Source organism: Arachis ipaensis, chromosome B06, assembly GCF_000816755.2.
Source record: "Arachis ipaensis cultivar K30076 chromosome B06, Araip1.1, whole genome shotgun sequence".
In the NCBI taxonomy this organism is placed as follows: Eukaryota; Viridiplantae; Streptophyta; class Magnoliopsida; order Fabales; family Fabaceae; genus Arachis; species Arachis ipaensis.
Genome location: NC_029790.2, coordinates 123167489 through 123183468, shown reverse-complemented (window position 1 = coordinate 123183468; position 15980 = coordinate 123167489). Strand labels below are relative to the sequence as shown.

Genomic DNA, 15980 nt, shown 5'->3' with positions numbered 1-15980 from the left:
AGTGCGATCCTCCGCGTCATTGCTTTACCCGACGCATATTGGATTCGGGGGACCATAAAGCGAAGACCCAAGGGTTTAGATGTCCGCCACCTCACTCAAGAAGCCACGGCATGGGCCCAAATTCTAGCTCACTACGTGCTCCCAAGCACACATGGGTCATCCATCACCGCCGAGCTTGCCTTATTGATATGGTGCATCTTGACCGAGAAACCGGTCGACGCTCCGCGTTCCATCCGCCAATCCATGGGGCGCATTCATGCCAAGGGAAATCTACCATTCCCCGCTTTAGTGACGGCATTAGTTGCGAAAGCCGGCGTCAACCGGGAGACTAAAGATAGGCGAACCTCAATACCGGTTGATGGTGATATCATTCCGACCAAGAGATGCCTCAAGCCTCCGGAAGTCACCATGGACATTGAACTGCCCACACCAACTGGCCATGCTACCACTTCATCTACATCACAAAAATCAGCCGCCCAACGCTTTGAAGACCTTCACAACAAATTAGACCGTTATGAGAGGCGTAACCAACGCCGCTATGCTCATGTGAAGAGGCTTCTAAGCATGATCACCCCACCAATGGAGGAACCCGATATCTCCACCTCCACCGCAACTTCAAGCGGAGATAGCAATGGCATTGAAGATGTGGCACACTTGGAGCTCAATCAACCAGCGCGCCTAACCTCTAGCACGGAGGACCGTGCTAAATTTTAAGTGTGGGGAGGTTGGCCGACCGATCTCCGTAGGTAACATCTGAATAAATCTGAATAAATTAGGATAGGTTGCATGATTAGGTTTTAGTAGGATAGGTTGCATGATTAGGTCTTAGTTGGCACCATTCGCATGATAAGCCTGCTTGGTTGGAACAATGAAATTCCCTCTTAGGAAACCAACACTTTGGGGCAACCATGGCATTGCAAATTTTAAATGCTTTGATGCCAAAGTTGCATGAAGAATTATATCTTGGAACATGGTTTTGAGCTAAGAACACAAGCTTGTGAGATTTGAGCCTAATGGTGTGGTTACATCTTATAACCACTTATTTTTCCTTCTTGTGTGCATTATCCTCCTTCTATGATTGTGATCTTTGATTTGTTTGACTCTTTATGTCCATTATTTGGTGTATTCATGCATTTATATGATTGAGGCCATCATTTCATTAGCTCACTCACCCAAACGGCCTTACCTTCTATCTTCCTTTGTTAGCCAAACTTGAGCCTACGATCAACCCACTTTGTTCTTAATTTAGCACATTACAAGCCTTTAAGCGGAAAACAATAAAAGTCCTTATTTGGATCTTTGATTAGCTTAGGCTAGTGTGTGAGTATCATTCAAGTGTGGGAACCTTGGGACATTGGGTGAATAAGAGGGTATTTTGTATTATTATTGAAATTATTGGGAATTGGGTACATACTCATGTATTGATCAAATGTAAAACCTCATGCATTGACGTTCTTGTATATAGAAAAAAAAATTGAGAAAAAAAAAACAATATGAAAAAAAAATAATAATAATAAAATATAGAAAAAAAAAAGAAAGAAAAAAAAAAGGAAAGAGGAAAAATAATGAAAAGGGGACAAAATGCCCCAAAGTGAAGCTCAAGAGGAATCAATGCATAAGTACAGTGAAACGAAAAGAAAATGCATGAGTATGTGGAAAAGTGAGGAATGGGTAGTTAGGTTAGCACTTAATTGTATAGGTCATTATATAGGTTAGGTGGGAAAAGTTCAAGTTAATCAAAGATTCAAATCCTAAGTCCACTAGCCATATACGACCCTACCTTGACCCTAACCCCATTACAACCTAGGAAAAGACCTCATGATAATTGTATGTATGCACTGAATAACTGTTGATTGTTAGATGAAAAACAAATCTTGGAAAGCATGATTAGGGGAGAATCGAGAGAATAAACCCCAAACACCGAGTGATTAGAGTGCAAACACTTCCGACGAGGGTTCGATGCTCAATCCTTTGATTCCCGGCTCTCGCGAGCATTCCTCATGCAAGGTTGCACATATTGCATTTGATGCTTAGAAAGTGGCAAATCCTATGCTTTGACCATCATTGTACCCCATGTGTTCGCATATGTCCTAAGAAGGCTAATTTGTTCCCAACCAAGTGGATAGTGGCACTAGTCATAGTTGCAGTGCATATAAGTAGGTTGCACTTCATGAGTCTTATACTTTTGCAATCCCTCGGTCTTCTGTGTTCACTTTTCTTCTCACTTTACTATGACTTTCCTTCTTGCTCATCACATGTTTGATAAAATGACAACACTAGCTATGGAGTAGAATTTTCACACTTGGCATAGGGTTTGGTTCTTTGGAAGAAGTTGAATAGTGTATCAATAGTTGATTTGGAATTAGGGATTGCTAGTTGGCTTGGAGTGCACTAAAGCTATATTCCCATAAGGTGAAGCTAGGACTTGTGACTCAAGTTGATTACTTTCATTTGACCTTCCTCTATACCTTGGGGATAACTAAATGAAGCAAGGCCTAATTGTATCAACATTGTATGGACTATAAGGATAGAATTTCCAATGCCAACCCTAAGCCAAGTCTTTTGATAATTGATTGTTTGTTTCTCATTACTTGCTAAAACCTTCAAAGAATTCCAACAAGGCTTGCTAAATCAATAAGATGCACACTTTGGCAATTCCAAGGGAGAACGACTCGGGGTTGCTAAATTGCTAAATCAATAAGATGCACACTTTGGCAATTCCAAGGGAGAACGACTCGGGGGACTAGTACTCTCGGATATAGATTGTAGATTTGTTTGATGAAGGATTTTGCGTCGGTTTAGACTATACTACGATTGATCATTTGATAATTTCTATACCGGCAAAAATTCATTCGAAATAGGCTTAATCGAATAAAAAATTCGATTCGAAAAATCGAGCAGGTTTTTGATGAACTGTTCGAAATAGTCATTGAAACAGAAGAGTTAGTGGTCTCATTCACACGAGAAAATCATGGGGAATATCTACGATCACGTGGCGGGAACGGTTACTAAGAGTGATTACAGTTCAAATTGGTATTTTAGTATTTAATTATAATTAATTGTAAATTAAGTGTTAGTTATGTAAGATTAGCCTATAAATACTAGAAAGTGATAGGGAATAAGGGTTGGAATTTTTACTCAAAAAAAAAACACTCAAGCACACTCACATCCCAGAGAATTCCTGAGTCTGCAATCGAGTTATCTTTTCTGTAGGGTTCCTTCCATCTTCATCTTTCTTTCAATTTACTTTTCTGTAAATTTATTTTCTGTAAATTTAACATTTCAAGTGAATTTATTTATTAAGTATTCTCTATTTTCATTGCCCAATTTATCCTTTCTGCATTTCAAATTTCTATGTCAAAGTCCTTCGATTTAGTCAAAGGCACTTCATTGTTTTCTTTTAAATTTCAATACAAGTCTTTTGCTTTCTACACATTTAATCTTTGAAAACTTTAACTTTGCATCTTTCTTTACCAATTTATAAACTTTCTTTGTTTCAATTAATAATATTTATCTAATAGAAGATACTTTGATACACTTCTAGAAAACTGGTACTCGTACAGAAGAGTAGGTTTCGCTCCCAAACCACTAGATATCGAACCACCATCGATTTGCTAAAAATTGACAAAACAAATTGGCACGCCCGGTGGGACAGTTTTAAATCGAAGTGTGTCAAATAAATATTTTTCCAGTAATTTTTAGTGTATGCGATTACGAAGTGGGAAGATCATTCACATGGTTGATGAATTATCGAATGTGAATGGTGGTTCATCCACCAATGATAGCATACCAGTGTCCATACAACAAGCCGACGTGTCTTCACGTTCGGAAGGTGCAATTGGGACTGAAAGTATAGTCGTTACGACTATTCAAACTGGGAATGTTGGACGCAATATTCGTCCACGTGGCCCAGTGCCACCATATCAACCTCCATTAATCGTTGGTTGACCTCCTTATGGTCTTCCTCCTGGTTATACCCCGCCGGTGGGTGATTTTGCGCCACCTGTCCGCTTTGGGAATGGAAATGGAGTGAATAAAGTTCAAAACCCACAACAGCATTCCAAGTATTCTTGTGATTATACTGTGGGCTCCACTTCGAATGCTGTGAATTCGATGGCAGTATATCGACAACAAGTGGAGGAAAGTCATCATGACTTGGTCAATTTATTGACTCAGCAAATGACTACAATTCTGAATCCCATGATGGCTGATCATGAATCAAAATTCAAGCGTCTTACTAGACAAGTCGAGAGGATTGCTCGAATTGTTGATTATGATGAAGGTGAGAGGCATAATGCCAGGGGAAATAACGAAGGAATGAAAAATATTTTTCAAAATGAAAACCATATTCCGAATCGAGAAAATCCTCACGTGGTTCCCCAAGGTCAAAATGCTGATGACTTTTTAGCTAGATTGCGTGGTGGTGAACGCTATCAGGTTACTAGAATTGTAGAAGAAGTATTAAATCGGGTTGGATTGAATGTTGGTTTTATGAACCAACCGCATTTTGTATCTGCTTTTCCCCAAGTAGTTCAAATGGCAGAAGTGCCGAGAGGGGTGAAAAATCCAAAAATAACTACAAAATTTACTGGTGAAGTTGGAGAATCAACTACTGAACATGTTGCTCGTTATTTGGTTGAGATTGGGAATTTAGCTAATGATGAAAATTTAAAAATGAAATTTTTTCCTTCGTCATTGACGAAGAATGCATTTACTTGGTTCTCGAATCTTAAACCAAATTCGATTACAACATGGAATCAGTTAGAAACTGCCTTTCACGCTCAGTTCTATCGAGGTGAAATGAACATAACTGTTACTGATTTAGTGGCTTTGAAATGTGAAGATGGTGAGACTATTGATGATTGTTTAATACATTTCAAAAACGCTAGAAGTAGATGCTATGTGTCATTACCTGAGAATGAGATAGTGAAAATAGCAACTATGGGGTTGGAATTCTATATGCGCAGAAAATTGCTTAATGTGCACATTCCCGATTTGGCTCATCTGGCTGAAAAGGTTCGACAGACCGAACTTATGAAAAAAGAAAAAGAGAAATATAGGAATGAACAAAGATCGAAGAGTAAACCTTTTACTCGAAAAGAAAAAGTTGCTTATGTAACAATGGAGTCTTCCGAAAAAGAATTCGATTTCGAAACAGAAATCGATTTGGCCAAGCTTATGAAAGGCCCTCCTTATGTTTGTTCTTTGTTGAAGAAATTGCCAAGTAGTGAAAAGTCGAATGATTCAAAACTAAAAAGTGGAAAGAAATATAGTTTTGATATTTCGAAATCTGATCAGATTTTTGATGTGTTGCTTAAAGATAAACAGTTAATTTTACCTGAGGGTAGAACTTTGCTTTCTGTGAAAGATTTAAAAGGAAAGCCTTATTGTAAGTTTCATCAAGCAACAAGTCATTCGACTAATAGCTGTGTCCGTTTCAAGGACTTAATTCAAGAAGCATTAATGGAAGGACGGTTGAAATTCGATGATGGCAAGAAAGAAATGAAGGTTGATGTAGATCTCTTCGAAGTTGATGCCAGTTATGTTGAACCTTGCTTTGGAGTGAACATAGTGGGCATGTCCTACGATTTTGATGTGGCTCTTGATGATTTTGAGTCACAGGTCAGATCTGTATACCCTAGAACAAGAGATGATTTGCTAGACTTCTTGGTTTAGCAAAAGATCAAAGATCGGGATGTATCTCTATGTCTGCGGTGCAATGCTGTTTTCATGCTGAAGCAGCAGCAGCAATCTTTGAAAAAGAAACGATGAAGAAGGAGTTGGCTCATAGGGAAGAGCAAGCGCGCCAAAGGCAGCCAATCAGGCGTATGGAGGGCTCTAGTTCAAAGGCTCCTTAGGAGAATGTATCTACACCTTTGAGCCGCTCACAGGCTATAGGTGTTCAGTGGATTAGGAATTGTCAGGAATTCCAGAGACGTGATCATTTGTATCGGCGTAATCCGCAGTGGGGCATCGAGCACCTTCTCGAAATCAATATTCTTATTATCGAGGTCATGCTAGATGTTACCCACGAGGAAGAGGAGGAAAGAGAAGTTTCAATCAGAATAAAAAACTTTCGATTGAGACAGGCAAGGAACTAAGCAAGGGGGCAACGCCTTCTGTGCATTCAAGAATAGTTTTTCCTTCCGATGGAGAAACTTACCCTAAAGAGATTCCATCACCCGCTAAGATGGAAAAGGGCAAGGCAGTAGCCCAGTCTTCTGGAGTTGATAAACATAAAGATGTTGATGTGGATGAGGAATACTTCGATGAGGGTGATGATGACATGGTTGGGACAATATCGATCATTCCCACTGAATATTTGGAGGAATATGAAGGAGATCCTGATGCAGATTATGATTCAGAGGATGAGGAAGCTTTTTCCTTCATCCGGATAGAGGATGAGCCAGGTTATTTCTTATGGCCTACTGAGAAGCAGATGTCTCACCTTCGCCCACTTTACATAACGACTACTTTGAGTGGGATAAAAGTAAATAAGGTTCTTATTGATGGTGGTGCTGCAATCAGTTTGTTGCCAGAAAGGATGCTAATTAAAGTAAGGAAGCATCCTGATCATTTAGTCCCTACAAACATTGTTGTGACAGATTTCAGTGGGCTTCAACTCCAGCCAGAGGGTTGGTGACTCTGACTGTAAAGGTTGGCTCATCTGAGCGTAATACTGTCTTTGTGTTGGTTCCTTCGAAAGCGAGTTATAACACTTTGTTGGGGCGAGATTGGATACATGGTGTAGGAGCTGTACCTTCTACAGTGCATCAAAGTGTACTTCTATGGACTAGTGAGGGTAAACCTGAAACCGTCAAGGCAGATTCGAATTTTTACGTCGAACAAATGCATGTCGATTTCAAGATTTATAATCGTAAGTTAAAGCCCTTAGATGTTGATCGATCACTGAGTCCTTATAATTGTGAAGGGTGCTACTTGTCCTCGGAAGGCCTTTCGGTGAAGTTGCGCTATCCAGTGTTGGATTTTGAACCAATTGGTTGGGATTGCCTCTCTTGAAGATTTGGAAGGGATTGCTCCATGGACCAGGTTGAGGAAGTTTCTAATTACCTGGTAATATTACAAAATTATTTAAATAATTCGCAGTTATTAGAAAATAAAGATGGTTCTTCTGATGAAGTTGAATCAGATAGGGTTATGAAGTTTGTTAATTGTAATGCGTCCGATTCGACGTTTCCAGTCGAATTTAGTCATAATTTCCTTATGTCTTGTAATGAAATTAATGATGTGAGCCAGACTGCCGATTTAATAGCAGAGGTCCATTGTGTAGAAAATAAAAGTGATGCTGTTTTAATCAAAGATCCGATTTCTTCTATTTCTGGTGATTTAATTGATTTCACTTTTGATTGCATCTATGATTTAGAACCTTTGGGATTTGAAAAATATTCAACCAAAGAGGATGATTATTATAAAGGGTTTGAATCTCAAGATCCCTTAGAAGAAATTAATCTAGGGACTCTTGATGATGTTCGAATTACATATGTTTGTAAAGATCTTGTTGACCCTTTTCGAACTGAACTCTTTAATCTTTTATATGAATTTAAAGATTGTTTTGCTTTGGATTATCATGAGATGCCTGGTCTCGATCGTTTGTTGGTAGAACATCGATTAGCATTAAAACCCAATGCTCGACCCGTAAAACAGACTCCAAGGCGTTTTGCTCCTGAAATCAATAGTAAAATTAAAGAAGAAATATAATGCTTAATCAAAGCAAAATTTATTCGAACTTCACGTTATGTAGAATGGGTATCAAACATTGTCCCTATTATGAAGAAGTATGGGAAGTTAAGAGTATGCATTGATTTTCGAGATTTGAATAATGCTACTCCGAAAGATGAATATTTTATGCCTATCGCAGATATGTTAATCGATTCTGCAGCAGGGAATGAAATTCTTAGTTTCATGGATGGATATTTTGGATATAACCAGATTTTTATTGTAGAAGATGACGTGGCAAAAACTGCTTTCCGTTGTCCTGGAGCATTAGGTACATATGAATGGGTGGTTATGCCTTTCGGTTTGAAGAATGCTGGAGCAACATATCAACATGCAATGAATGTCATTTTTCATGAGTTTATTGGAAAGTTTATGGAGGTATATATCGATGACGTAATGGTCAAATCAATTTTCGTGAGTCAACATATTGACCACTTAAGAAAGGCATTCCTTACTATGAGGAAGAAAGGTTTAAAAATGAATCCGTTGAAATGTGCTTTTGGAGTATCGGCTGAAAATTTCTTGGGATTTGTTGTGCATAAAAAAGGAATAGCCATCGATAAAAACAAAGCAGATGCAATATTAGCATTGTCTGCACCCAAATCGAAGAAAGAAGTGCAATCGTTTTTGGGTAAAGTAAACTATCTTCGAAGGTTTATCTCGAATCTTTAAGATCGAACTAGGGTATTTGCGCCTTTAGTGAAATTAATAAATGGTTCAAAATTCGAATGGACCACAGAACATCAATCTGCGTTCAATTCGATCAAGGCATATTTGTCAAAAGCCCCGATCATGGCGAATGTTCGTCCATTTGAGCCTTTAAAATTATACATTGCAGCATCAGAAGATACTATTGGATGTATGTTAGCCCAGGACGATGAAAACAAGCATGAGCGAGCAATTTATTACCTTAGTCGAGTATTAACTGACATCGAAACAAGGTATTCCCTAATCGAGAAACTGTGTTTGTCTTTATATCATGCATGTATGAAATTAAAGTGTTATATGGTGGCTAAGTCAGTGAAAGTTATCGCACAAACTGACATAATTAAGTATATATTAAGTTTTCCTATGTTACAGGGACGTTTGGGGAAGTGGATGCTGGCATTGACGGAATTCGATTTACAGTATGTCCCATCCATGGCTGTAAAAGGACAGGTCATTGTAGATTTTCTTGTAGATAATTTGAAAAATCTGAATGACCAGGGGACAAACATAATCGAAGTAGAAAACAGTTATTGGAAATTGTATTTTGATGGATCCAAGCATAAAGATGGTGCAGGAGTTGGGATTCTCATTATCTCACTAGAAGGTATTCCATCAGAATTCTTGTTTGAATTAAAGTATCCTTGATCAAATAATGTGGCTGAATATGAGGCTCTGATTTTGGGTCTTGAAATTTTAATCAACAAAGGAGCTTTAGAGGTTCAAATTTTAGGGGATTCACAGTTAGTCTTAAAGCAGTTATCAAGAGAATTTAAGTGTAATAATGAGACGTTACAGAAATATTTAGTAACTACTTGGGAACTATTAATGCCTTTTCGAAAGATTTCCTTGGTGCATATCCCTAGAATTCATAATGAGATTGCTAATGAGTTAGCCCAAATAGCTTCGAGGTATCGGGTTGGTCCGGAAATTCTTAGGAAGTTACCTGGTATCCATCAAATTTTAGTACCAGCGAATGAAAGAGAGGTTTTGTGTATGGATGAATGGGAGGATTCTGATTGGAGAAAGCCTATTGCTCTTTATTTAAAGGATCCCAATGTTGCAGTTGATAGAAAGATAAAATTACGAGCAATAAATTTTGTCTTATTGGCTGATGAACTGTATAAAAAAGGGATTGATGGGAGTTTGTTAAGATGCCTAAGTCAAGATGATCATATCATTGCTTTAGGTGAAGTCCATAATGGAATATGTGGTGCCCATCAGGCAAGAAAAAAGATGAGATGGGTCTTATATCGAAATCACGTGTATTGGCCGTCCCTGATAAAAGATTGTATTGAGTATGCGAAGGCATGTCAGGAATGTCAGAAACATGGTTCGATACAACAGATTCGAGCAGCTGAATTGCATTCGATAATAAAGCCATGGCCATTTAGAGGTTGGGCTCTGGATTTGATTGGATTAATCCATCCCCCTTCATCAAAACAACACAAGTTTATTTTAGTGGCTATTGACTATTTCACGAAATAGGTTGAAACAGTTCCGTTGGTAGAAGTTGGTCTAAATGAAATAATAGACTTCGTTGAGGAACATATTATCCATCGATTTGGAATTCCTCAGACGTTAAGTAATGACCAAGGAACTATGTTTACTGGCCAACGAATTAAAATTTTTGCGGCTTCGAGAAGCATTAATATAATCACTTCAACTCCTTATTATGCACAGGCTAATGGACAAGTAGAGGCATCAAATAAGATATTGATAAGCTTGATTAAAAAGCATATCGGGAATAGGTCTCGAACGTGGCATGAAACTTTAAGTCAATGCAAGTATTATGGGCTTATCGAAATTCGCCAAGAGGTTCGAGAGGAACATCACCTTATAAATTGGTATACGGCCATGATGCAGTGTTACCGTTAGAAATTAATTTGAATACTTTAAGAGTAGCAAGACAGAATGATTTGCCAGTTGATGATTATTGGAATGCAATGTTCGATGAATTAAATGAATTGGACTCAAAGTGAATCCTGGCACTTGATAATATAATTCGACAAAAAGAAAGTGTTGCTCGAAGTTATAATCATCAAATTAAGGAAAAGTCTTTCAAAATAGGCGAGTTAGTTTTAAAAGTCCTTTTACCGATGGAGAAGAAATCAAGATTTCTGGGTAAATGGTCCCATAGTTGGGAAGGCCCTTTTCAGGTAATAGGGGCATATTTTAGAAATGCCTATCAGATCAAAGATATCGAGTCAGGAAAAGTGATTAACTCGATTAATGGGAAATACTTGAAACTTTTCTATTGTTGGCAAGCATAAAAGTTCAACATATATAAAGTTCAGAAAAGACAAAGGATATTACAAAATAGAATTAAAAAAGGGAAGTCAGGGTGCTACTAGTCTTGCCAAATCGGAGTGCAGTTTTGCTCTTTTGTTTTCTAGAATTGAAAGCTCTTCTATTTGTTTGAACTTGTCGGCTTGAATCTTCTCAAGTTGTTTTTCATATTCTCCCCGCTTAGTATCGATTGAGACAAGTTCCTGAATAAGGAGATATTGTTCTTGTTGGGCTGCGGCCAGAGGTTTGGCTAAAGTAGCTCGATTTCGGCGTATAGTGGAAAGTTGTTCTTGGATTTGAATTAATTCTGCTTCAAGCCTTGCTTCTTCTTGATCATGAAAAGCTTGAACAGAAATAGCATGGGAGATTCTCCGATCAAATTTCTCACAAGAGGTTTGGATTGGTTGAGCAGTTGCGAAGCAATCTTCTATATTGGATATGGCTGTAGCTTCTTTATTTTCAGTTTCTTGAAGTTGGAACTGAGATGCAACGCTTTCGTTGAGAAGTTGTTTGAATTCTTGAATTGAAGCAGAATATGGTGTGTTAGTTGGGAGTTCAAAAGAAGAATTCAAAAGATCAGCCAAGAGTTTGTTAAGGATTGGATCATTAACCCAGGTGGTAGGAGGATGATCTAAAAGCTTGATGAGTGATCGAAGTTGCTCCCGAGTATCAGGATCTAATTCGATTGAAGGCCTTGATGAAGCAGGTCTTGAGATTTCTGGTTCAGGCACTGGTACCTTATTTTCCTGGATAACTTTATTCAAAATAGAGATCAAGTCGTCCAAGGTGGCACTAGTTGGAGGGGTCTGAGGATTAGCTTGAAGGGAAGGATTAGGTTGCAACTCTAGAGGGGTTTCTGAAACCTTAGACCGAGAGAAAGTTGAATTGGTGGTGTCAGCAGCTTTAGAAGCAGAATCGGAGTCTGCGACTACTATGTTTTTTGTGGAAGATACAGCTTGATTATTTGGTGAAATTGATTCAAGTCTATGGGTTTCTTCTGGAGAGTGCTGCAAAGGATTTTTTGTCAGATCGATCACCTGTGTTGTGTGAAGAAGAGGTGGATGAGCAACAGAAATTGATTGCAGGGATCCTGTAAATTGAATTGAATCATGTGATATGGAGTGCTCTGTGTCATTTTGTTGTTGAGGGATTAGTTGATTAGGAGCTCTAGTGGAAGAAGTCGATTGGGCAACATTAATGGGCTAATACAAAAGGTACACAATTATGAGTTTAAGATTTATTTTTAAACTAAGTAAGATGAGTGTAGTGATGGTTGTGTTACCTAAGGAATTCTGGATCTTAGTATTAATTGAGGGCCAGGATCAGAATCGGCTGCATCTTCCGATTGAGAGGAAGCAGCAAGAGAATCCTTGTTGGTTGGTTCACTCTCATCAGCGCTTTCGCTTGATGATTGCAACACTAACTGTTAAAAGTCCAGAATCAATTATGTTTAAAAAATATAATAGTAATATTTGAAGGATATTTCTAGTTTGAAAATAGAGTTATGAATAGAAGAGTTACTCTACGAGAAGTTCTGGTAGGAGTTCTTCTGCTCTTGGGTGGTGGTAGTCGAGTAGCTTCAGCTTTTCTTTTGTGAGTTCTTTTTGGAAAACTTTCAGTGACAGCTGTTCGAATGGCAGTTTGTTGAATTTCTTCCAAAGTACGTGTGTACCTTGAGTAGTAAGTAGACCACCATTCAAAACAAGATTTGGTGATAAATGAACTGCATTCATAGATAAAAAAATTGAAGTGGTCTCTTCGTTTTTGATTTTTTGAGAGACAATTGTTGAAGTTTTCTTGGAAAGTCAGAGTAATGTGACAAAATGGTTCACTGTGTCGAGGTTGTGGAGTTGGGATAGCTTGAGAAAATCCCAGTTGCCTAGCGGTTAAGTGAGGAGCATACAAGGCTATTTTGAACTTTTCCTTCCGATACTGTGGTAACCCTATTGGTATCACTTGGACAGCCAACAGGTTTGCCCAAGTTCAGTTTGCAAGTTCATTCTCCTCATTAGTGTTTGGAAAGAGCAAACAATCAAGCCAGGCAGGACCGCAATTGCGGCGCAGAAAAGGAGTGAAATTGAGTTGATCGTTATCAAAATTTTTGCAGGAATGAAAAGGAGAGAAAACAGCCTAGAATCTATCTTCATCTGATTGGGTGTTTGGAAAATTGGGTTTATAATTAGACAAACGAAAACCCTCAATGTGTTGTTTATCGGTATTGCCACCTTCAGGTCTTGTCATAAAATTTTCAAAAATGGCATTAAGCCATAATTGAGGGAGCCAGAATGGACCTCCTGTGTTGATTATTTTATTATCTCGGAGGTTACAGACAAGTAGACCAAGCTCCTCGAAAATATGCCCCAAAAGAAGTTTGGCCAAGTTGAGAACTTTTCCTTCATATAGAAGAGCAGCCAAAGGAAGGAAGAGCTTTGACATCTGTACGCTTCGGGAACAGAACAAAACTGCATTTAGCCAATAAAACAAAAAGGCTACATGTTCATTATCTGTAATTTCTGTACCGTTTGCACCATGTTGTGGGAAATGAACTCACTGTACGAGGTGCTGAAAGTAACCTTGTACTGATGCTGGGATTGCATGTCAGGGGTACAATCTGGAGAATTTATTGGGAGTCCTGTAATGGCAGCCACATCGAGGAGAGACATCCCGATCATTCCGCAAGGAAGGTGGAAATTGTTGGTAGTTCTATTCCAGAAACAAGTCATTCTCCCGATCATCCAAGGATGAGTAGTGAGTGAAAAATGAGAGAGCCTTAATAGCTCCTGTATTCCTAGGGCTCCCCAGGTAGCACCTTTTGTGGGTTCAAGACGTTGATACCAAGTTGTGAAATCAAATCCTCGAGGATTGATTTTTGGATTATTTTGGAAGGGTTTTTGGTTGATAAAGTGAAAGATATTAAAAGTTTGGTTCATCAATAGATCTTCCCCTTCAGCATTAGGGAAGGAAGAGAGTTTTTTGTTTGCTCTCTCAAGAGTTTTAATTGGTCCGAGAAAGCAGTGTGTATCTTCACCGATTGTGAAGGGGATTAGGATTCTAGTGTCATTGGCCTGCAAATGGGGATTGTCAATAATTTCATCATTGATTTAGTTAAGAATGCGAAGGGCGGGTGGAGATGGCGGTGCTATTGCATGACCTTTACCCTTATCTTGAGTAGTGGCATGAGAAGAAGAACCAGCCACTGTCAAGGAAAATTGAAGGTTGGGGATTTTGTGAAAAATTCTTGGTGCAAGGAAAGCTCAAAGAATGATGGGGTTGAGAGATTCGAATAGAGGAGAAAGTAAGGAATTTAAAGTATCACTGTAGCCGTTACTATGGAAGGAATGCGAATAGAGGTAACTTCGCGAGGAAGGTGAAATGGTAGAAAGAGAAATCGCAAGTTTCGGGAGACGTGTTGAGTGGATCAGTAGTAATGGGGAGTTTTAATAACAATTATTACTGATTTGAAAACTGACATTTCTCTTTGGATTAAGTGTTTTATTCTTCGATAATGTTATCGAAGGCAATCACATTAATCCAAGGGGGCAATTTGTTGGTCAAAAATATTTTCGACCAGAATGAGTTGATTTGGAATGAGTCAGTCGAATAGGCTAATCGAATAGGAAATTCGATTCGAGAAATCGAGCAGGTTTTCGATGAACTGTTCGAAATAGTCATTGAAGCGAAAGAGTTAGTGGCCTCATTCACACGAGGAAATCATGGGGAATATCTACGATCACGCGGCGGGAACAGTTACCAGAGTGATTACAGTTTAAATTGGTATTTTAGTATTTAATTATAATTAATTATAACTTAATTGTCAGTTATGTAAGATTAGCCTATAAATACTAGGAAGTGATAAGGAATAAGGGTTGGAACTTTTACTCAGAAAAAACACTCAAGCACACTCACATCCCAGAGAATTCCTGAGTCTGCAATCGAGTTATCTTTTCTGAAGGATTCCTTCCATCTTCATCTTTCTTTTAATTTACTTTTCTGTAAATTTCTTTTCTGTAAATTTAACATTTCAAGTGAATTTATTTATTAAGTATTCTCTATTTTCATTGCCCAATTTATTCTTTCTGCATTTCAAATTTCTATGTCAAAGTCCTTCGATTTAGTCAAAGGCACTTCATTTTTTTTTTAAATTTCAATACAAGTCTTTTGCTTTCTACACATTTAATCTTTGAAAACTTTAACTTTGACGTTTTCTTTACCAATTTATAAACTTTCTTTATTTCAATTAATAATATTTATCTAATAGAAGATACTTTGATGCACTTTTAGAAAACTGGTACTCGCACAGAGGAGTAGGTTTCGCTCCCAGACCACTAGATATCGAACCACCATCGATTTGCTAAAAATCGACAACATAAAATTAATTACAAAATAATTTCTTTTATAATAATTATTATTATATAATAACAAGTACAATATATATTATTTTCTATTTTTTTTTAAACAACTCAAAAATATAAAAGTGCTTATTAACTCCTATGAGAGCAAATTCGTTGCCCTATTAGGATTTTGGCATTCGCCATTACACAGGCACGTGCCTTTGCCATGCCCAAACGTATGCATGGACTGTGTTGTTTCAAGCACGCACTATTGGCGCGTACCTCTGGGTCAGGGCAACGTGGATTCCCCACTAAAATCTCTAGTGGCGAGAGTCAAGTTAAGAGAGACCTGTCATTTGATAAAAAGAGGAGTAATAATGCTTTACTGTAAAAGAAAATTGTTTTGTGGTAATTTTATGTACTCCTTATGTATTTCTATTATAATTAATTACTATCAATATTAAACTAATAAAAAAATAATCTAAATAACAATGAACTTTTATAAAACGACAGCGATCACAAAAAATTTATCTTCTGACAAAGGTACTCCTTCACGGCATATAAATCCTGTTCCGTCCCTTTCGATGGCAGCGGCATGAGCAGATTACCATCGGAGCTTTTGGAGATTGATAATGCCAACAATGGAAGGAGGAAAGGAGGTGATCCTCTTGTAGTTGATGTCAAGTTCGATGAGAGAGAAGAAGAGGCCAACCGAGCAAGGGAGATAGTGAAGATATTAAGATTTAGAATATTAAGTCATTGTTGAGGCTATTATTATTTGTTTGTGTATCTAAAACGTTCAGTGATTAGGCCTATATAGGGGTGGCAAACAGAGAAGTCCCCCCCGCCGAAATCCCGCCTTTTAGCGGGTTGGTCCGCCTCGCCCTGCCTAACTGCGGACTCGCCGGATAAGCACGC

At 38.2% G+C, this 15980-nt stretch overlaps 1 protein-coding gene and 1 pseudogene across 1 annotated transcript; one reads left to right on the top strand and one right to left on the bottom strand.

Annotated features, from left to right (window-relative positions):
* LOC107647483 lies at positions 4114 to 6101 on the top strand. The gene is made up of 3 exons (XM_016351554.1): positions 4114 to 5224; positions 5321 to 5622; positions 5892 to 6101. The coding sequence occupies exons 1-3, from the start codon at positions 4114 to 4116 to the stop codon at positions 6099 to 6101; spliced, it is 1623 nt and encodes a 540-aa protein (XP_016207040.1).
* LOC110263836 overlaps positions 15478 to 15980 on the bottom strand; it is a 6711-nt pseudogene continuing 6208 nt past the window's right edge.

Excerpts from the sequence above, each read along its gene's own strand:
- LOC107647483 (XM_016351554.1), top strand. The coding sequence starts at position 4,114 with ATGGCAGTATATCGACAACAAGTGGAGGAAAGTCATCATGACTTGGTC. Across the intron at positions 5,225-5,320 it reads TTTGTTGAAGAAATTGCCAA|ATAAACAGTTAATTTTACCT; the intron begins GTAGTGAAAAGT and ends TGTTGCTTAAAG. Across the intron at positions 5,623-5,891 it reads TTGATGATTTTGAGTCACAG|GCTATAGGTGTTCAGTGGAT; the intron begins GTCAGATCTGTA and ends AGCCGCTCACAG.